Below are 21,957 nucleotides of genomic sequence, written 5' to 3'. Positions count from 1 at the left end.
ACCTGAGATCCAGGTGCTTTTTGTATTGGAAAGCCATGTGTTGTGATGAAGGTGGGGGGGGGGGGAGGTTGAGAGGAGAGAGGCAAATATATCTTTGAAGGAAAATAGGCTAAGGAGCAGGGCCCTTTTTGTTTGTCATTATTAGATCTGGCCATCCATGAACTCATAGGAATTTCTTACAATGGTTTGGTAATCAATTTACTAGAGGTTTTCCAATCTTCCCTTGGATACCCTATTGCAACCTCATGTAGATGGTGAGGTATGTATTTTGATGGTGTTGCCTTGGAATCTTGCACATGATTGTTCTTGCCTTGGATGGTAGAATTTGCACCGGCCTTGTTGGTGATGTGAATTCTACAAAAGCTGAGTGTGTTCATTGGGGCTGACCGCTTTGGTTGTTGGAGAAGATTCAGCTAAGGAGATTAACTGTTACTTGGGTATTTACAGAGCTTCATTCAACTGCCAATAGCTTTGCTAGGTGGGCAGTGCAGACTTCTTATCTTTCCTTTTCTCTGGGCGAAAGAAACATTTACAGTATTGTTTCATTTTTGAATTGTTCAGGCTTTCAAGCTGTATGTTTTTGTATATTGGTTTACATCCTATGATGTACACAGTATACCTCTATTTTAGAATACATACATAGATACAGTTTCTCATGGAAAAAGAGACAAAAAAGTATTTTTTATATCTCCATCTCATGAAGATATGATCCCTTTACACCATAATTTACTACGGTGCCAGGGGTTACCATGCTCAAGTTGGCAGATAGGGATGTTAGGGTTGGAAAGAATGTAGGAGAGGGGTTTCCTAGAAGGGATTTTGAAGCTTTTGAAAGAAGAGAGAAGATAATCTTAAGAAGCCCGTTGTAGGTTGTAAAGAACACTGATGTGGTCCCCACAGTGTTCGTATGGCAGCAATATTTCTGTTAGATATGACAGTGTTAGTTGGTAGTTATTTCAGCTTTATTATTAGTTATTTCTTATTCTATTTGCCATGCAAGCAATAAGGGCAATTCAGCCCTTTTACAGTTAGCCAATAGTTATAAATACTAAGAGAGGGTCGGCAGAAATTATGACCTACTCTTATTTTCTTCCTCTCTTCTCTTCTTCTTCTCTTCAATTTTTCATCCTTTTTTTCTTTTTAATTCAAGACTGATTGTAGTCTAGATCGACTACTTGGTATTAGAGCCGACCTGGGAGATCTTATGCTAGTCTGATTAGGCCGACAGCATGAGAACCACCTAGGTTTGGAAGTTTTTCAACAAGGAGGATCGGCTGATTCTTGGAGGTTACTAGTAGTGTGCGGCTTCTACTAAGAGATTGTAGAAGTTTGGGAGAGTTCCAGTAGTCAGGAAGAATCAGAAGAAGTTTTGGATCCTCAAGATTAGGGTTTTGCATCAACTAGAAGGTGGTGACGAGAGATTTTTTCATAAAGTAAGCTTTTTCTTGTGATTCTGTTCAGAAAAGATAATCTTGGTTTAGTCTGAGAGGTGCGGCTTCAGAATTTGTGTTTTCTTTAGGGTTTTGAGAGGAAACCCTAAAATTCAGAACTGTTATTTGTTTCAGATCAGAATTTGAACTGGTTTCATTCAGAATTCTGTTTTCTGTGTTCTTTGGAAGAACTAGGTCGGCTGTTATAAGTTGTTTGGGTGCTGTTTCTCCTATTACAGTAATTAAAAAAGTTTTTTTATTAATTCTTGATCAAGAATGGAGTTCAAGAGTCAAGGGGAAGGCGTTTTTGGGACTAGCAATTCTGGTAACATGTCTGAGAATACCTTTCGGATTACAACAGTTAAGTTTGATGGATCAAACTACCTAGAATGGGCTCAATCGGCTATGATGGCCATTGGGGGTAGGGGAAAATTGAGCTACTTGTTGGGAGATGTGAAAGAACCAACTAAGGAGGACCAAACCTATACCAAATGGGTTCAGGAGAACTATTTGGTTATGACATGGCTGTGCAACTCTATGCAGCCACGTATCAGCCGGAACTATTTGTGGGCGAAAACAGCTAAGGAAATCTGGGATGTCATGAAAGAGACCTACTCCCAACCCCTTAATGTTGCTAGGGCTTATGAACTGAAATGTGAGGTTAACAACCTTAAGCAAGGAGAGAAACCAGTCTCGGTTTACTTCTCTACACTGAAATCTTTGTGGCATGAAATTGACCACCTAGAAACACTTGAGTGGGAAAGCCAGAATGATGCATAGACTCATAGAAAGCAGGTTGAGACTAATAGGGTTTTTGAGTTCCTAGCTTGTCTAAATCTTGAGTATGATATTGTGAGACAGCAACTACTGACAAGAGACAGTGTGACCCTATCACAAGCCTACTCCTTAGTGCACAGTGAAGAGACTAGGAGAAAGGTTATGATGCAGCATCAGCCCTTCCCACCAGCCTTGGCAGCAGTCAAACCTAAGTCCGGGGGTTATACGGAGAGGAATATAAAGAAGGAAGACAAGCGGGATCTAGTATGTGAACATTGCAAGAAACCCAAGCATACTAAAGACACCTATTGGAAGCTGCACTCTCATTTAGTCCCAGCAAAACTCAGGAACAAAAGGGGTAATGCTAATATGACTGTTAATACTGATTGTGCCTCCTCATCGGGCACAAAAGGCACACCCCTAGACACCCTAGCTGCTGTTCGGGCTGCCCTGACTCAGTTGGAAATTCAGCTCAATCATCTCAGTCACCATCTGCTCCCACATCAGCTTTTGCTCATTCAGGTACTCGGGCCTCAGCTTATCATGCTTCAGTTCCAAGTAACCCTGAACATTGTTGGGTAATAGACTCAGGTGCATTTGACCATATGACTGGCTTGCCATCACTGTTCACTACCTATCACTATCTTTTGGTAGAGATAAGGTGTCCATTGCTGATGGTTCCCTTGTTCCCATTTCTGGCAAGGGAGACATCAAGTTGTCTAATGCCATATCCTTATCTTCAGTTCTGCATGTTCCTAAGCTTAATACTAATTTGCTTTCAGTCAGTAGCATTACAAAACATTAGAATTGTTTAGTAACCTTTTTCCCTGACCGATGTGTTTTTCAGGACTTGGAGACAAGGAAGGTGATTGGGATTGGCCGTGAGACGAATGGGATCTATCTGCTTAGAGAGTTAACATTGGGAAGATAGTGAAGATAGAAAGTCTTTTGTTTCTTAGTCTGTTAGTCAGGTTATGCTTTGGCATACTCTGTTGGGTCATTTATCTTTTCGTTCTTTGAAGAGTTTGTTTCTTGATTTATTTGAGTCTGTTCAGATGTCCAATTTGAGATGTGAGAGTTGTGAGCTTGCAAAGCATTGTAGAACATCTTATTCATTGAGTAATAAAAGAAGTAATAATCCTTTTGATATTGTGCATACCGATGTTTGGGGTCCTTATCACATCACTGCTATGGGGGGGGGGGTATAGATATTTCTTGTTGTTTGTTGATGACTGTTTGTCCTGTAGCTACAGTAGTTCGAACTAGGAGAAGAGCAGAAGAAGAAGAAGAAGAAGAAGAAGAAGAAGAAGAAGAAGAAGAGAACAGTCGAACCTGTTAGCCTAAACCCTATCAGTCGACCCTAATATGGATTAGCCTCTAATTAGTAGTATAAAGACTAAATTGCCCCCACTTAAGTATGGGACAGGAAGTCTTTATTAAAACTACCACATAAGCACATAACTTAATAGAAATAAAATGACTAATGTACCCTTATTCGGCTAGCTCTAACACTCCCCCTCAAGCTGGAGAATATATGTCATATAATCCCAGCTTGTTACATATATAATTCACTCTCCCTGAGCTTAAGCCTTTTGTAAACAAATCTGCCCATTGATCACCTGAGCCCACATGTTCTATGCTTATCTCTCTAGTAAGGACTTCTCCCTCACAAAGTGGCAATCAATCTCTATGTGCTTTGTTCTCTCATGAAAAACAAGGTTAGATGAGATGTGGAGTGCAGCTTGATTGTCACAGTACAATTTCATAGGTCTATCCATGGAGAACCCGATTTCTTGTAGGAGATTCTTCAGCCATACTAATTCACATGTAGTGTGTGCCATGGCTCTGTATTTGGCTTCAACACTGCTCCTTGCCACAACCGTCTGCTTCTTACTCTTCCATGTCACAAGATTTCCTCCAAGAAATGTGCAGTAACCTGTAGTAGATCTTCTATCAGACACAGAGCCTGCCCAATCTGCATCTGTATACCCAATTACTTCAAGTCTCTCTTCAGGTACCTTACAATTCTAAGAACTACATCCCAGTGAGGTATCCGAGGGTTCTGCATAAATTGGCTCACCACACTGACTGCAAAGGAGATGTCTGGTCTCATGATAGTCAAATAGTTCAGCTTCCCCACTAACCGTCTATACCTTCCAGGATCATCAAATATTTCCCCTGTATCACTACTCAACTTAGCATTTGGCTCCATGGGAGTTTCAGCCGGTTTTGCGCCTAACAGTCCTGTTTCATCCAGCAGATCAAGAACATATTTTCTTTGACACAGGTTTACACCTTGTCTTGATCTAGCAACTTCTATACCCAAGAAATACTTCAATGTCCCAAGGTCTTTTGTTTGAAAATGATTTTGCAGAAAGACCTTTAGTTTATCGATCCCCAATTTGTCACTACCAGTTATGACAATATCATCCACATAGACCACTAATAAAATCTTTCCGGCTTCTGAATCATAGCTGAACACCGAGTGGTCAACCTGGCATTGTTTCATTTCAAAATTCTTCACCACTTCACTAAACTTCCCAAACCAAGCACGATGCGATTGTTTTAACCCATAAATTGCCTTTTTCAATCTGCACACCTTACCATCCTCTCCCTGAGCAACAAACCCAGGTGGTTGCTCCATATATACCTCCTCCATAAGGTCACCATGAAGGAAGGCATTTTTAATGTCAAGTTGAAACAAGGGCCAATCATACATAAATGCCAGGGAAATTAAGACACGGACAGAGCCAATCTTAGCCACTGGAGAGGTCTCCATATAGCCCACCCCATACAACTGTGAATAACCTTTAGTAACAAGTCTGGCCTTCAGACGCTCCACACTACCATCCGACAAGTATTTAACAGTATACACCCATTTACAACCCACAACATGCTTACTAGGAGGAAGAGTAGTGAGCTCCCACGTTTGAGTATGCTGAAGGGCAGAGAGTTTCTCCTCCATTGCCTGCCGCCACCCAGGTGAGCTAAGAGCCTCTTGGACATTCTTAGGTATAGAAATAGATGACAACAGTGAAACAAACTGGCGATGTGAAGTAGAAAGGAGAGAGGCTGAAACAAAATTGGAAATGGGATGGAGGGTACAACTACGTTTACCTTTTCGTAAAGCAATGGGAAGATCAAGTTTTGAAGGTTCTGGGACAGGAGCAACAACAGGATCCGCAGACAAGGTAGAAGCTGGAGGAGGAGCCGGTGTCTGTCGATGAGTATACACGTGCTGGATCGGTGGTCATTCAGTAGGGATCTGCACTGGAGGAGGTGAAGGGTCAACCCTAATTGAAACACCCGGAACGGGATCACTGACTGGAAGAGGAAGAGGAAGAGGAAGCAAAGGTGGAGACACCGATGCTTCAGGTCCCGAGAAGAAGGGGACAGACTAAAAAAAGGTGACATTAGGACAGACATAGCACTTCCGAGTAATGGGGTTGTAACACTTGTATCCTTTTTGAGTCCGAGAGTAGCCAAGAAAGACACACTTAATAGAGCACACACAGCCAAAGATGCGGGGTGTTAATGGAAAGGGAGACAAGGTGGGGAACAAAATAGAGAAGGGAGACTGACCATGAAGAATGAAGGAGGGCATCCGATTAATAAGGAAACACGCAGTAAGTACAACATCACTCCAAAATCGTTTAGGAACACTCATATGATGAAGAATAGACCGAGCAGTTTTAAGGAGATGACGATTCTTTCGTTCAGCCACCCCATTTTGTTGAGGAGTGGATGCACATGAGTTTGATGAATGATGCCATGCTGTTCTAAATACTGTTGAAAAGAAGTAAGAAAGTATTCACGACCGTTATCTGAACGAAGAACTTTGATTGGAACACCAAATTGTGTACGTATTTCAGCATGGAATTTTTGAAAAATGGAAAATAATTCACTATTTTCTTTCATTAAATAAATCCATGTCATCCTTGAACAATCATCAATAAAAGTGACAAAATACTTGTAACCATTATAAGACTCTATTTTGATCGGACCCCAAACATCTAAATGAACCAAAGCAAAAGGACTCAACATACGACTATCAACTCTAGGACTGAAGGGAACTCGACGATGTTTCCCATACTGACACGACTCACACTATAAAGACAACAAATGACTCAAAGACGGAACCAGTATCTCGAGTGCCTTGAGAGATGGATGCCCTAGTCGACAATGCCACTGTAGAGGAGTGAGTGAAGTCTGAAGTGCAACTGACGATCCACCACCGTCAAGGTAATACAATCCACCAGCCTCATGCCCCCCACCAATCTTCCCCATCTTGAGATCCTGAAAAAACATAAAAGGAAGGGAAAAATGTAATAGAGCAATTAAGAGTCTTGGTTAATTTACTAACAAACATAAGATTGAATGGAAACTTAGGGACATATAGAACAGATGATAAAGAAAGAGAAGTCGTGTCAACATTACCAACACCACAGATGGGAGAAGAGGAACCGTTGACAAGGGTAACAGTTTGAGATGTGGAATTTTCAGAGAGGGAAGAGAGCACACCTGGAGTCCCAGTCATGTGATCAGAGGCTCCAGAGTCAATAATCCAGGGAGAGGGTTTGGATGCCAGACAAGCTATACCTGAGTGGGCAAGGGTGGCTGTAGTATGCTGTGAAGTAGCCTGGAGGAACCTCTCATACTCATCATGCGGTACACTCACCATCTCCTTCCCGAAAACAGATGTAGATGTGGAAGGTGTTAGATCTGCCTGTTGGTTATCACTGACATCAACCCCACCAGCTACTGCATGATTGGTCTATGTAGGAGGGCCATGGAGATCATAACAGAAATTCACCGAATGTCCGTCCCTGCCACAATGGGTACACTTCCTTGTAGAGTTACTTTTTCCTTTATCACGGCCTCCCCTTGAGTCACGACCACCACCACGGCCAAATACAGAACCACCACGACCTCCTCGAGAGGCATGTCCTCCCCCTCTAGTACCACGTCCACCTCCTCTGGCTATCACAAATGCTGATCTGTCAGATTGTGTGGGATTCTTTGTAGGTCCCAAAGAAATCCTACGAAGCCGTGCAAAAACTTCCTCAAGTGTAGGAAGAGTAGAGCCTTCCAATATTTGGGCCCTAACTGATTCATATTCTGATTTCAACCCCACTAAGAACCTAGTGACATCTAGTTGTTCCCTTTGTTGTTGCTGAACCTTAACATCTGGAATGAGGGAATGATAGACATTGAGTTCATTTCTGAGGTTCTTCATACTGGCATAGTACTCTTCTAGGGTTTTATTCCCTTGTTGCAGATCGAAATACTCCTGATAGAGCTGATATACCCTTGTAGTATTATCCTGCCCAGAATAAAGCTTCTTGGCATGTTCCCATATGTCCTTAGTTGTATCTAAGAACATCAAGTTGGCACTTATTTTGGGTTCCATACTATTCCATAAACCATGTCATGATTTGGGCATCTTCCTGTTCCCTCTGTTGTTGCTGAACCTTAACATCTGGAGTGAGGGGATGATAGACATTGAGTTCATTTCTGAGGTTCTTCATACTGGCATAGTACTCTTCTAGGGTTTTATTCCCTTGTTGCAGATCGAAATACTCCTGATAGAGCTGATATACCCTTGTAGTATTATCCTGCCCAGAATAAAGCTTCTTGGCATGTTCCTATATGTCCTTAGTTGTATCTAAGAACATCAAGTTGGCACTTATTTTGGGTTCCATACTATTCCATAACCATGTCATGATTTGGGTATCTTCTTGTTCCCAGTCATCAAACCCTAAAGAGTTAGCTGGTGGTTTATCTTTTTTCACATGCTTCACTTTCCTCTTTGCCTTGAGAAAAACTTCCACTAACTTGGTCCATGGTACATAGTTCTCACCATTAAGTTTAATTGAAGTCATCTGCACACCCAAATAGTCAGAGGGAATCACCACATTAGGTTTCTGATCACTACAACCATCTCCAGTTGCTGCCATGATGCTCTTCCAATGCTACTTCTAATCTGAATTCCCAGTCGCCAACTAAGTTCTGCTGTCAGGAGTTTGATGTTCCCTACACTACAGCAGTCCCCAAACATAGATGATAGGCTCACAACCAGTCACAATCAATCACCACTGTTCACAACCAGTCACAATCAATTAGTCCCCAAACACACAGATGTCCCAGACACTATAGCCGTCCCCAAACACAGTTGATAGGTACACAAATGTTTGTTCTTGTTCACACCACTACTGATTTCACAAAACCATGAATCACACTGACATTAATTCAGCAACTCACTGACCACATACAAGCCCTCTTGAAGCTGCTCAATAGAGATTGAGCATCACAAGCACCACCACACAACCATAGATGCCACACATGGTACAAATTTGTCTGACCTTTTCAGAGGGCACTACAAGTCCAAAGGAAACATCAACTACTGCCACTGCAGTAACCTGTCATTCAATTCAGGTCACTTGTGACCAACAAAGGTTTCAAAACAACTACAGACCCACATAAAAGGGTCAAACATACCCTTACACCATTCGACCACTGTAAACACAGCTTGTTGTTGGACCTTTTTCCAAGAACCAAGGCTACAAACAACCTAGTTCTCTAGGTTCTGATCAGTCCAAGTAGATTTTGAAGGCTTTCAACCCAGAAATACCAACAACACAAAAAAAAAGGTAACCAACCTCCGATGGAGAACTTCAGTCGACCATCCACTTCTGAAGTTGTTTTTTTTTTCTTGAAAAACAGTCAAGTTCTGCGCAGAGGAAGAAGGACTGAAGTGTTCTCAGACCTAGGTTGAATCTGTGTTCTCCATTTTCAGCCCAGAAAGAAAGAAAAAAAAATGAGGTCATGAACAGAGAGGAGCAGGGGAGGAGATTTAGAGAGTAACGTCCTGCTCTGATACCATGCTTGTTCTGTAGCTACAGTAGTTCGAACCAGGAGAAGAGCAGAAGAAGAAGAAGAAGAAGAAGAAGAAGAAGAAGAAGAGAACAGCCGAACCTGATAGCCTAAACCCTATTAGTCGACCCTAATATGGATTAGCCTCTAATTAGTAGTACAAAGATTAAACTGCCCCCACTTAAGTATGGGACAAGAAGTCTCTATTAAAACTGCCACATAAGCACACAACTTAATAGAAATAAAATGACTAATCTACCCTTATTCGGTTAGCTCTAACAATGACTATACCCGGTTTTTTTGGGTTTACTTTATGCGTTCTCGAGATGAGGTTCCTACTTTGACCCAGATCTTTCATCAGATGATTTTAACTCAATTTGGGATCAAAATCAAAATCTTCAGATCCGATAATGCGAAAGAATACTTTGCCAACCATTTAGCCTCCTATTTGCTTGACCATGGATTATCCACCAAAGTACTTGTCCTCATACACCACAACAGAATGGGGTTGCTGAGAGGAAGAATAGGCACATATTGGAGGTGGCCAGAAGCATCATGTTTAACTCCAATGTGCCTATTCGTTTACGAGGAGATGCTATTCTTACAGCAGTGTATCTCATTAACTGAGTTCCTTTACAGGTTCTTGACATGAAACCTCCATTTACCCTCCTATACCCTGATAAAGGCTTCTTTACTGTTCCCCTTAAAACCTTTGGTTGTACTTGCTTTGTTCAGATTCTTAGACCTCATCATTCCAAATTTGATCCTAAGGCCTCCGAATGTATTTTTCTTGATTATGCACAAACTCAAAAGGGATATTGCTACTATGAACCCACTTATGGGAAAAGATTTGTCTCTATGGATGTTACTTTCTTCAAGGATGTACCCTATTATCCTAAGGTTTCTCCTTAGGGGGAGAGTAGTGAGTGTGGGGTTAACTCATCAGAAGTTCCTTTACCTGTTCCATTGAGTGATGAGGGATGTAATGGGGAGGGGTGTCAGAGGTGCCAGGATTTGAGAGTTTATCATAGGCGGTGGAGGCAGGTTGATTTCGGTCATCAGCAGTCTAGGCCAGCCCCAGTTCCTTTTGCGGATCCAGACCCAGGTACTACAGTTCCTTTATTGGATCTAGGTTCCACTGAGATACCTTCCACTGTTGAGCCCTTACCTCCTTTGGATGACCTTGACCTCCCCATTGCAGTCTGTAAAGGCAAACGACGTTGCACCACATCCATAGCCCACTGCATTTCTCAATTCTTGTCCTATGATCACTTGTCCCCCTCTTACAGGTCCTTCCTCACATCTATTGCTGATATTCCTATCCCTTGAATAGTGCAGGAGGCCTTGTCAGTTCCTAAGTGGAAAGATGCAATGAAGGTTGAAATGGATGCTCTTCTGAGGAATAATACTTGGGAGTTAGTTGACCAGCCTAAAGGGAAGAAACCGGTTGGATGTAGATGGGTATTTACCGTGAAACATAATGCTGATGGTTCTATTGAAAGGTATAAGGCTCAGTTAGTTGCAAAGGGATTTACTCAGACTTATGTTATAGATTATTTGGAGACTTTTGCTCCAGTAGCAAAGATGACCACTATTAGAGTTTTATTGTCCCTTGCAGCCAGTTACTCTTGGCCCTTGTTCCAGATGGATGTCAAAAATGCCTTCCTCAATGGAGACTTGCAGGAAGAAGTCTACATGCAGTTGCCTCCTGGATTTTATGATGCAGACACAGGAAAGAAGGTTTGCTGGTTGAATAAAGCTTTGTATGGACTAAAACAGTCCCCCAGAGCTTGGTTTGATGGATTCAGACAAGCCCTTGAAAGGTTCGGCTATGTACAGTCCCAGTCAAACCATACATTGTTCATTAAGAGAGTGGACTCTTCCTTGACCTTGCTTGCTGTATACGTGGATGATATTGTAGTGATAGGGAATGATAATGATGAGATTGAGTCTCTCAAACAACTCCTTCATCAAGAACTTGAGGTGAAAGATTTGGGAGAGCTATGATACTTCTTGGGTATTGAGGTAGCTAGATCTAAACATGGGATTTTTGTTTCCCAAAGAAAGTATGCTCTAGATTTGTTAGAAGAAACTGGAAAGTTAGGTGTTAAGCCTGTAGATACACCTATTGAACAGAATCACAAGATCAGTGCAGAGGGTGGAGAGCCACTTGAAGATAAAGCTATGTTCCAACGGTTAGTTGGAAAACTCCTTTATCTTTGTCTCACACGACCGGACATCAGTTATGCGGTCAGCATTGTCATTTAGTATATGCACTCTCCTAGGACTACTCGCAGTTGAGAGGATATTAGCATATTTGAAGAGGTGCCCAGGTAAAGGTATACTATTCAAGAATAATAATCACATGAAGATAGAGATTCATACAGATGTTGATTGGGCTGGGAGTATTGAATATAGAAGGTCAACCTCTGGATATTGTGCTTTTGTAGGAGGTAACCTGGTCTCCTGGAGGAGTAAGAAGCAAAGTGTTGTTTCTCATTCTAGTGCAGAAGCTGAATACAGGTCCATGGCTAATGGTGTGGCTGAAATCCTATGGTTGAAATCACTATTTGAGGAGTTGGGTATTGCTTATGAGAAGCCCTTAATGCTGTATTGTGATAATTAGGCTGCTATTAATATAGCTCATAATCTGGTACAGCATGACAGAACTAAGCATATTGAAGTAGACCGACATTTTGTTAGAGAAAGGGTTTTATCTCAGGAAGTGTGTCTTCCGTATATCACCTCCAGCACGCAGCTTGCAGATCTTCTCACCAAGGCTGTTCCAAGGAAGAATTTAGAGGCAGATCTATGCAAGTTGGGAATGACAAATATCTATTCCCAACTTGAGGGGGAGTGTAAAAAACACTGATGTGGTCCCCACAGTGTTCATATGGCAGCAATATTTCTGTTAGATATGACAGTGTTAGTTGGTAGTTATTTCAGCTTTATTATTAGTTATTTCTTATTCTATTTGCCATGTAAGCAATAAGGGCAATTCAGCCCTTTTACAGTTAGCCAATAGTTATAAATACTAAGAGAGGGTCGGCAGAAATTATGACCTACTCTCTCTCTTTTCTGAAACTCTCTTCGTGTACTTCTTTTCTTCCTCTCTTCTCTTCTTCTTCTTTTCAAATTTTCATCATTTTTTTCTTTTTAATTCAAGACTGATTGTAGTCTAGATCGACTACTTAGGTGAAGGTGGAGAGGTGTGGAATGAGGCTGACGATGGGCATGACGATGCTTTTGAAGTGGAAGATTAAGCTTATTGGGGTCTTCTATTGATTCTGCTTTGTAATCATTTTGCTTTGTTGTTCTGTTGTTGGGGTGTTATCTTAACATCACATTGGTGCTTGTATTCGTTTCCTTTTTCCTTTTAATGAATTTTATTTTTACCTATAAAAAAAAGATGCAAAGGAAAGTTTTATTTGTTTCCATTTCATCCAGAAGAGATCATCTGAGACCAGAATTCCTACTTTTGTACTTTTTCTCCATTGCATTGAAGCAAGAATTAGACTCCGGGCATACAATCCTTAGGGCATTTATCTTTGCTGATTTGCTAGGTTGTCATTATAGATGCACAATCTCTGCCAATGTGCCTTGTTGCTTGTTACATCATTACATGATAATGTTTGTGAATCACTGATTCTATACAAGAAAACATCATCTAGTAAGTTTAAAAATTTCTATAGTTCTACACAAGAAAAGAGAAGAAAATTCATGCTCAATTTAAGTAGCAGTGCTAACCTTGAAGAGGTTAAATCTGATTAAAATTCCCCCTTCTAAGGTGGTGTTTGGAACCAATGCCGTTTCCTGAGGTGTTTTTTGAGAAAATGGTGCTGCATTGGCATGCCGTTTTCTCAGAAAACTTTTTTTTTTCTTTTTTATTCTGTTTGGTACCATTGCTGTTGCTGCCACATTGGCGTTTTTCAATGCCATGTCAACATACTGTTGCTAGCAACAGTAGGAAAACGAGAAAACATAAAAAGGGCGGTTTCTCAGACTACACCTTTCCCGGTTTCCAAGGCATGGTCTGAGAAAACTTTTTTGTTTTGAAAAATGAATAACCAAACATCAGGCATTGTCTGAAAAAATGGATTTCAGACATGGCGCTCATGGTTGTCAAGGTGACACCTAGGCAGGCGCCTAGGCATTGCCTAGGAAACTAGGTGATTTTTAGAAGCTGCCTCACCCAATGCCAAGATGTTTTTTGTATTAGGCGCTCACACATATACATATTATATCATTTTTTGAATGCCTATATATATTTATCATTTTATTGGTTAGTTTTATTTTATTAGAATACATCCTGTTGTATGTTACAGTTTTTTTTAGAAAGATAATTCTCCTTTTTACTAAAGCTACGAAAGTTTCTTTGGGTTTGAGTTCTGAACCAAGACTGAGAAGAGAAACCGAGGACTTGGTCCAAGTCATCCAAGACCTCCAGGTAAGTTTCTTCTTCTTCTTAGACAGTATGGTCCTTTTTTTTTCTTATTTAAGAAATAGTATGGTCCTCAAGCTCCTCTCTCCTCAAATCACCCTGGTACTCCTGTATTTTATTTTCTTAATTTTTTATAAAAATACTTTTGGAAACGAAAGAGGGGCTCTGCAGCCTCCACTCCCTTCTTAAACGGGGGCTGCACCCCAACTTTCTAAAACTTCCCATATCTTTTTGCACTATTTTTTAATAATGCTTTTTTTCTTTGGAACGAAACAGGGGCTATGCCCCTTTGTTTTTCTCTCCTTTTTTTGCAGCATTCTCCCTTTATTAGCCTGAAACAGGGTCTCTGCCACCTTAAACACAGTCCAAGTCGTTCTCTTACTCCTATATATATATATTTGCTCCATGTCCTCTAACTCATATATATATATATATATATATATATATTTCTTTTCTAAGAAATATTTTTTGGGAACAAAACAGGGGCTCTGCCCCCTTATTTTTCTCTCGTTTTTTTTTTTTTCCGCTACATTCCCCCTTTTTTGTTGACCTGAAACAGGTATGATGTATATATGATGGCATTTTATGTTTTATTTGAATGAATTTATTGCTTATAGCCAGTATAAAGGTATGTTGGTTAGTATAAAAAACTAATAAAGTAGCTTAAGAAGGGGTAGGGATCTTTTATTTTATACTTTCAAATTCCATCACCTAAGCATCACCTAGGCACCTGCCTAGGCGATGGGGCGCCCTGTGGTCATGTAGGCTCGCCTAGGCACCTTGACAACTATGGTGGTGCTGATGTGGCACCGTTTTTCGGCATTAGTTCCAAGAAACCTACCAAGTAATCAGAGGAAGGTCAAAAGATGCACCTTTGAGAAGTTAAACCTGATGAAGAGGGAATTTTCATCCTTAAAATAGCAGTGCAAACATTGAGACTTGGATGAATCTGAAGATGTGAATTAGATATACAAAAACACCTGTCAAAAAAATTGGATACACAAATAGGTCAACCTTAGCAAGTGTATTCTGACAGAACAAGATGTGGAGTGATTGACTTAAGTGATGAAGATTTTGGGTTTATTCAGTTTGCTAAATATTTTCATAGAAGTAGAGAGAGCTGCTCCAGTAAGTCAATGATGTTCCAGTTAATGATAAGAAAGCTGGGGAATCCTCTTAAAGAGGTCAATAACCTGCTAGAAACATTGAAGAACCATGGATTGCAAGAGTGGGATGCAGGAAAAAACAAGGGGCTTGTCAGAGAGCACAAGAGGTAAAAGGGAAAGGTGGTGGAGGGAAATGATGGGATGCCCCCTTTTTTGATGAATAACTGAAAAGAATTTTATTAAATTAGAAACAGACCAGTATAGGGGAAGGCATCCCAGAGGTTGAGATTGCCTAGTCTCAGAATATGCTTATGCATTACAAAATAACCCAAAGGGTTTCAGTTCTGTTCATCCCTTGCCATGCCAGTTGATCTGCCAAGCTGTTTGCAGACCTCTTCACCCATCTATACTTTACTTCTTTTGACCTTGTTAAGTGCCTCATTTCTTTGATAGTTTGACTGTCCTGCCATGCTGTTTGGCCTCTATTACATGCCCATATATCGGTGTGTTTTTTGATCAATATAAGGAATTTTCCATCCATCCACCATATTTAAGTCCCGTATATCGGTTTGTTGGCGCCTTGGTGGTTCTTCAGTTTTAGAGTTTGGCTGGCTTTGGTGTGGGTGCTCTTATTGGTGTTTGGTAGTCGGGTTTCTAGTTATGAGGTGGGACTTGGGAGGGCTTCAGTTAGGTAACTAGTGATATTTCTTCTGGGAACTGCTAGTTTTTGTATGGTGGCTACTGTAAAGGGCGTTGTACTGGCAGGATGTGCCTTCTATCTTTACAATATAGCATATTTTTATTCCCTTCTGTTTTCTGTTGACCTTGTATGTCTCTTAATTTTTCATCTATCTATTTTTCTATTAACTACCAGAATAAGCTTGGGGGGTGGGGCATAGTTCATTTGCTCGAGTATGTATATACTTATCTAGGTTCAGCTGCATCTGTTGGATTTCTGGTGATTTGGTATACAACTCTTCTTGCTGACATGACTGGGAGATGAAGCTGAAAAGCTTAAAATGCAATCTAATGGTTCATTTATATTACTTAGGGAGCCGCAGAAGTATTCCTATTTTGATTTCTTACATTTGGGTACTGTTCTGACAAACTTGTGTTCCATCCGTTCTGTTTAGGTAAGCTAAGAAGGGACAGTTTCTCTGATGACTTTGATGAGCATCCAGAAACAATCTTTCAAGCAACATTTGGTAGCAGATGTTTTACTTGGTCTTTTAGACCTTGGGATGAATCCCATTTCCAGTATTCAACACCTGGATTTGAGTGGAGAGACCATGCAGACTGGACAAGAAATAGGAGTGAAGAATGGGATACTACAAGTGAAACTGATGATGATAATGAGCCATGTGTTATAGGTTCATATTCTGATAGAAAAATACTTGGGTTGCCACCTACAGGCCCATTAAAGATTGAAGATGTTAAAAGCGCGTAAGTATGCCAATCTGCTTTTGTGAAAATAAACTTATCCTTGAAGCAGTGTTTCACTATTTTCTCCTCAACTTGGCCTGCTTTCTTCCTTTACATGATCATCTACTTTTTTCTCTCTATTATATATTTTTTTGGTTGATAACAGTTAATCTACATTCTTAAGTGTATGATCTTTACATTTTACATGTGTTTTCTTCTTCCTAGTTTCCGCTTATCAGCTTTAAAGTGGCACCCTGACAAGCATCAAGGACCTTCACAGGTATGGTCTCATGTCTTTTAAGTTATTATCCTGTTGTTTGCACTGAGTATTTAAAAAAGAATATAGTGGAGATTTATACCATTTAATATGGTATAAGTGATTCCTAGTCATATCAAACAGAGTACTTGCAATTTTTCCAGTTGATAAAATGCCTTTTGGAGTGAACATAAACTGCAAATATTGCCAACATTGTGATAAACTCTAAGTCGACGGAGCTTCTTCGAGGGAGCTCCTTCCTCCAGAAACAGAATTAAGAGAGAGGGAAAGAAGAGAAAGAGGGAAGGGAATAAGTTGGTTATGATTTTTCTGCCCATTCTGTTCTACCCGTAGGCCTTATATAGGCTTTCTCACTATCAGCTCATCATTACCATGAGCTATGCATGTGGGTGGTCATGACGTGGCCTGCAGTTGTAAACAAAACGCAGTGGAGGTTTGTAAAGCTTTGCATGGGCCGCTACTGCTGCTGCGTGGGCTTCACGACCTGTGTGGGCCTGGGTTTCCTGAACATTATGGGCCCAGTGATCTGATGGTGGGTTATCCGCTTGGGATCTATCATCTCCCCCACCCTTAAGAACGACCTTGGCCTCAAGGTCAAGATGGAAAATTGTTTTTGCAACTGACTGAGATCATCCCAAGTGGCATCTTCTGGGGGCAGGTTCATCCACTGAACAAGGGCCTGCTTCACCACTTTGTGACCCTTCTTTATCCAGAGGATGTCTGTGATGACATTGGGCTCAACAAACATCTGTCCTTCACTAGTAAACTCAGGCAATAGTGGCTCCACCAAAACTGCATCTGTCCGGCATGGTTTGAGGAGTGAGACATGAAATACTGGGTGGAGTTGGGCAGTATTCGGCAAGTCTAATTTGTAAGCCACTGCTCCCACTCTACCTGAAATGCGAAAGGGACCAAAGAAGCAGGGTGAGAACTTCTGCCAAGCTCTTTTTGCCAGTGATGACTCTGTAAGGTTGCAGTTTCAAGTAGGCTAAGTCCCCCACTTGGTTTTCCACCTCACGATGTTTGTTATCATACTACATCTTCATGTAATTCTGAGCCTTGAGTAAGTGACTCTTGAGTGATCGAAGTGCTTCATCTCTGGCTTCAAGCTGCTGTTCGACCTCTGCAACTGCCGAAGTGCCCTTCTCATAGGGTAACACTGAGGGTGTGTCTCTTCCATACAAGATCTTGAATGGGGTGGTCCCTGTAGTAACATGTAAGTGGTATTATACCAAAATTCAGCCCATGGGAGCCATTTCAGCCACTGAGTAGGCTTCTCTCCTGCGAAACATCTGAGGTAGGTCTCTAGACAATGGTTAACCACTTCCGGTTTACCGTCAGTCTACGGGTGGTAGCTGGTGGAATGATAGGTGTGAGTACCCTGTGCCCGGAAGTATTCTTCCCAGAATCGGCTTACAAAAGTGGGGTCCCGATCCGTGATGATAGTTGTTGGTGTACCATGGAGCTTAGCCACTTCACGAATATAGGCCTGAGCTACTTGAGATGCCATGTAAGGGTGGGAAAGCGCAACATAGTGCACATACTTACTCAGTCTATCCACAACAACCAGTATAACAGACTTCCCACCAGACTTAGGCAATCCCGTAATAAAATCCATAGTTACCTTGTCTCACACCTGATCTGGAATGGGTAGGGGCTGTAGCAACCCAGCTGGGGTTTGGGCCTGATATTTTTGAGTTTGGCATACAGGCAACTTGCAACAAAATCTTGCACCGCCTTCTTCATTCCCCGCCAATAAAAGTGGGCTGCTATGCGCCTATAAATCCTGATCATCCCAGAATAACCTCCCTCTACTGACTCATGGAACAACTTCAAAAGGTCTGTGTGAAAAACAGATTTAGGCGCTATCACCAGTTGCCCTTTGTAGAATAAGTCTGAACCCACCAGGGAGTACCCCGTTACTTGGTTTGCTCCTGATCCCAACTGCTCCCGAATCAATTTTAATTCATAATCTTGTTGGGCTTCTTTCTTGATGTGATCAAGCAAGGGGTGGAGAGGTCTGTAAGCTGTCAAAGAGTTCATTTCTTCTCTTCTGGATAAAGCGTCAGCAACTGTATTGGATGGACCAGGTTTGTACTCAATGGTGAAATCAAAGCCCATTAACTTGCTGGTCCCCTTCTGTTGTTCAAGGCTAAGAATCCTTTGTTCCATCAAATGTTTGAGACTCCTTTGATCAGTCCTTATTGTGAATTTTTGCCCCAATAAGTAAGCTCTCCATTTGTGCACGGAGAGCACCTTGGCCATCAGTTCCTGTCGTAAGTAAATTTAATTGGGCCTGGGCTGGCAGGAACTTACTGAAATAAGCAATAGGGTGTCCCTCTTGCATCAGAACTGCACCGATTCCTCTGCCCGACACATCACACTCCACCACAAATGGCTTGGTAAAGTCAGGTAATGCTAAGGTAGGCGGCGTCGTAATAACTTTTTTGAGGGTTTCAAATGCCACTTCCATAGTTTTCAAGGCGCCAAGGCAAGGCTAGGCGACTGGGGGGCGCTTTGTCGCCTAGGCGATGGATTTTTTTATGTTAAAAACATAGATCCTAGGGTAGTTCCCTAGGTACCATAACCATATTTCTTTAATAATTATTCATGATTTTCATAAAAAAAGTATAAATTTCATATTAAAGTATAGAAAATCAACATATTCATGAGAAGAAAAGGAAGAAGGAAAATAAAATTCAAAAAATACAGGGGCTGAACCCTTATTTTTGTTATAGGAAAAGAAGAAAATAAAAAGTATTAGTAGTAGTAGTAGTAGAAGAAGAAGTAGAAGAAGAATATATGGAAGAGGAAAATGTGCTGATTAGATAAAATTTTAAGTTCTTCTTTATTTATTGGTTCAGGTTTTTAAGTCTTTGAGGGTTCAATACAGCATTTAGCAATATTTGTGTTGATTAAACCCTAATAAATAAGAAAATAATAAAAAGAAATTAGTATATACACACACAAAATGATTATTTTAGTTAAATAATGTCTATTTTATAATTATAATCTCAAAAAAGAATGAATAAAAAATTATTTTATAGTAGGAAGTAGAAAACTGCTTGGCGATTAGGCGAGGCGAGTCTCAAAAGGCACCTTGTCACCTAGGCGTCGCCTTGACAACTATGGCCACTTCTGCTTGTTCTGACCAAGCAAAGGCTTCTTTCTTAAATAGAGCTGTAAGAGGGGCGGCTAGGGATGCATAGCCTTTTATGAAACTTCTGTAGTAACTGGTGAGGCCTAGAAAACCCCACAAACTCTTAATGGTCTTGGATTGAGCCCACTGAGTCATTGCCACAATTTTCTCAGGATTGGTCATTACAGTCCCCCGCGAAATTACTTGTCCCAAATACTGAATCTGTGTCTGGCTGAATGTGCACTTGGAGGGCTTGGCGAATAACTGATGTCGCTGGAGAATCCCAAGGGTTAACTCCAAATGTTCTAAATGAGAAGCTCAATCACTACTATAGACCAAGATATCATCGAAGAACACCAAGACAAAGCGCCTGAGGTGGGGCCGGAAAATATCATTCATGAGGCTCTGAAAAGTGGAGGGCGCATTAGCCAGCCCGAAAGGCATGACCAAAAATTCATAGTGACCATCATGGGTCCTAAAGGCCGTTTTGTGGATGCCTTTTGGGAGGACCCGGATTTGGTGGTAGCCGGATCATAAGCCCAGTTTGGAAAAATAAACAACATGCTTCAATTCATCAAATAACTCATTTATTAGTGGAATTGGGAATCTATCTTTCACAGTGATGCTATTGAGGGCCTGATAATCAATACAAAAGCGCCACGTTCCATCCTTCTTGACAAGGACTAGAGAAGAATAGGGACTGCAGCTCGGTTGTATCAATTGCTTGGACAACAAATCAGCTACTATTTTGTCAATTTCAGCCCGCTGAACATGTGGGTATCTGTAAGGTCTGACATTGGTGGGTTGGGCCCCTGGCTGAATAGGGATGTGGTGATCATGAGTACGTACAGGAGGTAGGCTGTTTGTTTCTCCAAAGACATTTTGATACGCTGCTAAGAGCTGTTGTAAAGTGGTGTCCTCCATAATAGTATGGGTTCTGTTGTCACAATAGATAGTGGGTCCTACTCCCAATGAACCCAAATAAACCAGGGTTGCTGCACTGGAGTGAAGGCTGTGATTGATAACATGTCAGGTCGAACTTGCTGTTGGTTCGTATTAAAGTTTGACCTGCCCTAGAATTCTGTCTTGTTCGTTGACTGTAAAGTAAACAGCAAGAAGTAGGAGAGGAAAGAAGAAGAGAGAAAAGAGAGGAAAGAGAGAAAGGCTGGTTCAAATTAGAGAAAAAAGTTCTCCCTAGATTCGGCCAGACCTGTTATTATATTATTAACTTATTGGAAAAGACTTAAGTGCCCTTCTTTAAGTAAGAGGCACTCGAACTAACATAACAGTACACATCAACATTCTCAACAAGTACAAAGACCGAAATACCCCTTCACTAACACCACTAACACTCCCCCTCAAGCTGGTGAGTATATATCATATAATCCCAGCTTGTTACATATGTAGTCCACTCTCCCCTGACTCAAACCTTTTGTAAACAAGTCTGCCCACTGGTTTCCCGTACTAACATATGCAATTTCTATCACCCCATTCAGCACCTTCTTTCTCACAAAATGACAGTCAACTTCGATGTGCTTGGTTCTTTCATGAAACACCGGACTGGAAGAGATATGAACCGCTGCCTGATTGTCACAATAGAGCTTCATTGGAGTACTGATGTCATATCCTATCTCCTGTAGAAGGTTCCTCAGCCACACTAATTCACAAGCAGTATGTGCCATGGCTCTATATTCTACTTCTGCACTGCTTCTTGCCACAACTGTTTGCTTCTTACTTTTCCACGTTACCAGGTTACCCCCCAGAAAGGTGCAATAGCCTGTGGTAGATCGTCTATTAAACATAGAACCTGCCCAATCAGCATCGGTGTATCCTTCTACTACTAGTTTTCCACCACTCCTATACAGCAAACCACGACCAGGAGCTCCTTTCAGATACCTCACAATCCTTGGCACTGCATTCCAATGTGGGACCAAAGGTTTCTGCATGAACTGACTCACCACACTAACCGCAAATGAAATATCTGGCCGAGTAATGGTTAGATAGTTTAGTTTGCCTACAAGTTGTCGGTATCTGCCAGAGTTTTCAAATACTTCACCTATATCACTGCTCAGCCTCGTATTTGTTTCCATAGGTGTCTCAGCCGGTTTAGTACCCAACAACCCTGTTTCTTCTAGTAAATCAAGCACATATTTCCTCTGACACAAATTAATGCCATGCTTAGATCTTGCTACCTCTATGCCCAAAAAGTATTTCAACTTGCCAAAGTCCTTTGTCTGAAAGTGTTCCTGTAGGAATGCCTTCAATCTGTCAATGCCCATTTTATCATTCCTGGTCACAACGATATCATCCACATACACCACCAATATTATTTTGCCTGTCGACGAGTCAAAACTGAAGATAGAGTGATCAACTTGGCACTGTTTCATACCAAACTTCTTGACCACCTCATTGAACCATGCTCGAGGGGACTGTTTAAGTCCATAAATAGCCTTCTTAAGTCTGGTAAGTGAAACAAAATTGGAAATAGGGTG

General features: G+C 41.2%; 1 protein-coding gene across 2 annotated transcripts in view; it reads left to right on the top strand.

Annotated features, from left to right (window-relative positions):
- The window catches only part of LOC104586235 (Chaperone DnaJ-domain superfamily protein), a 41,204-nt gene that overhangs the window by 13,386 nt on the left and 5,861 nt on the right, over positions 1–21,957 (top strand). For both annotated transcript variants that reach the window (XM_010243404.3, XM_010243405.3), the window contains 2 exons: positions 15,761–16,070; positions 16,275–16,329. In XM_010243404.3, coding sequence (XP_010241706.1) covers positions 15,761–16,070; positions 16,275–16,329 — 365 coding nt within the window. The remainder of the gene's footprint in view (positions 1–15,760; positions 16,071–16,274; positions 16,330–21,957) is intronic.

Source organism: Nelumbo nucifera, chromosome 1 (genome assembly GCF_055504915.1).
Source record: "Nelumbo nucifera cultivar China Antique chromosome 1, China Antique-T2T, whole genome shotgun sequence".
Classification (NCBI taxonomy): domain Eukaryota; kingdom Viridiplantae; phylum Streptophyta; class Magnoliopsida; order Proteales; family Nelumbonaceae; genus Nelumbo; species Nelumbo nucifera.
This window is presented reverse-complemented; position numbering and strand designations above follow the sequence as displayed.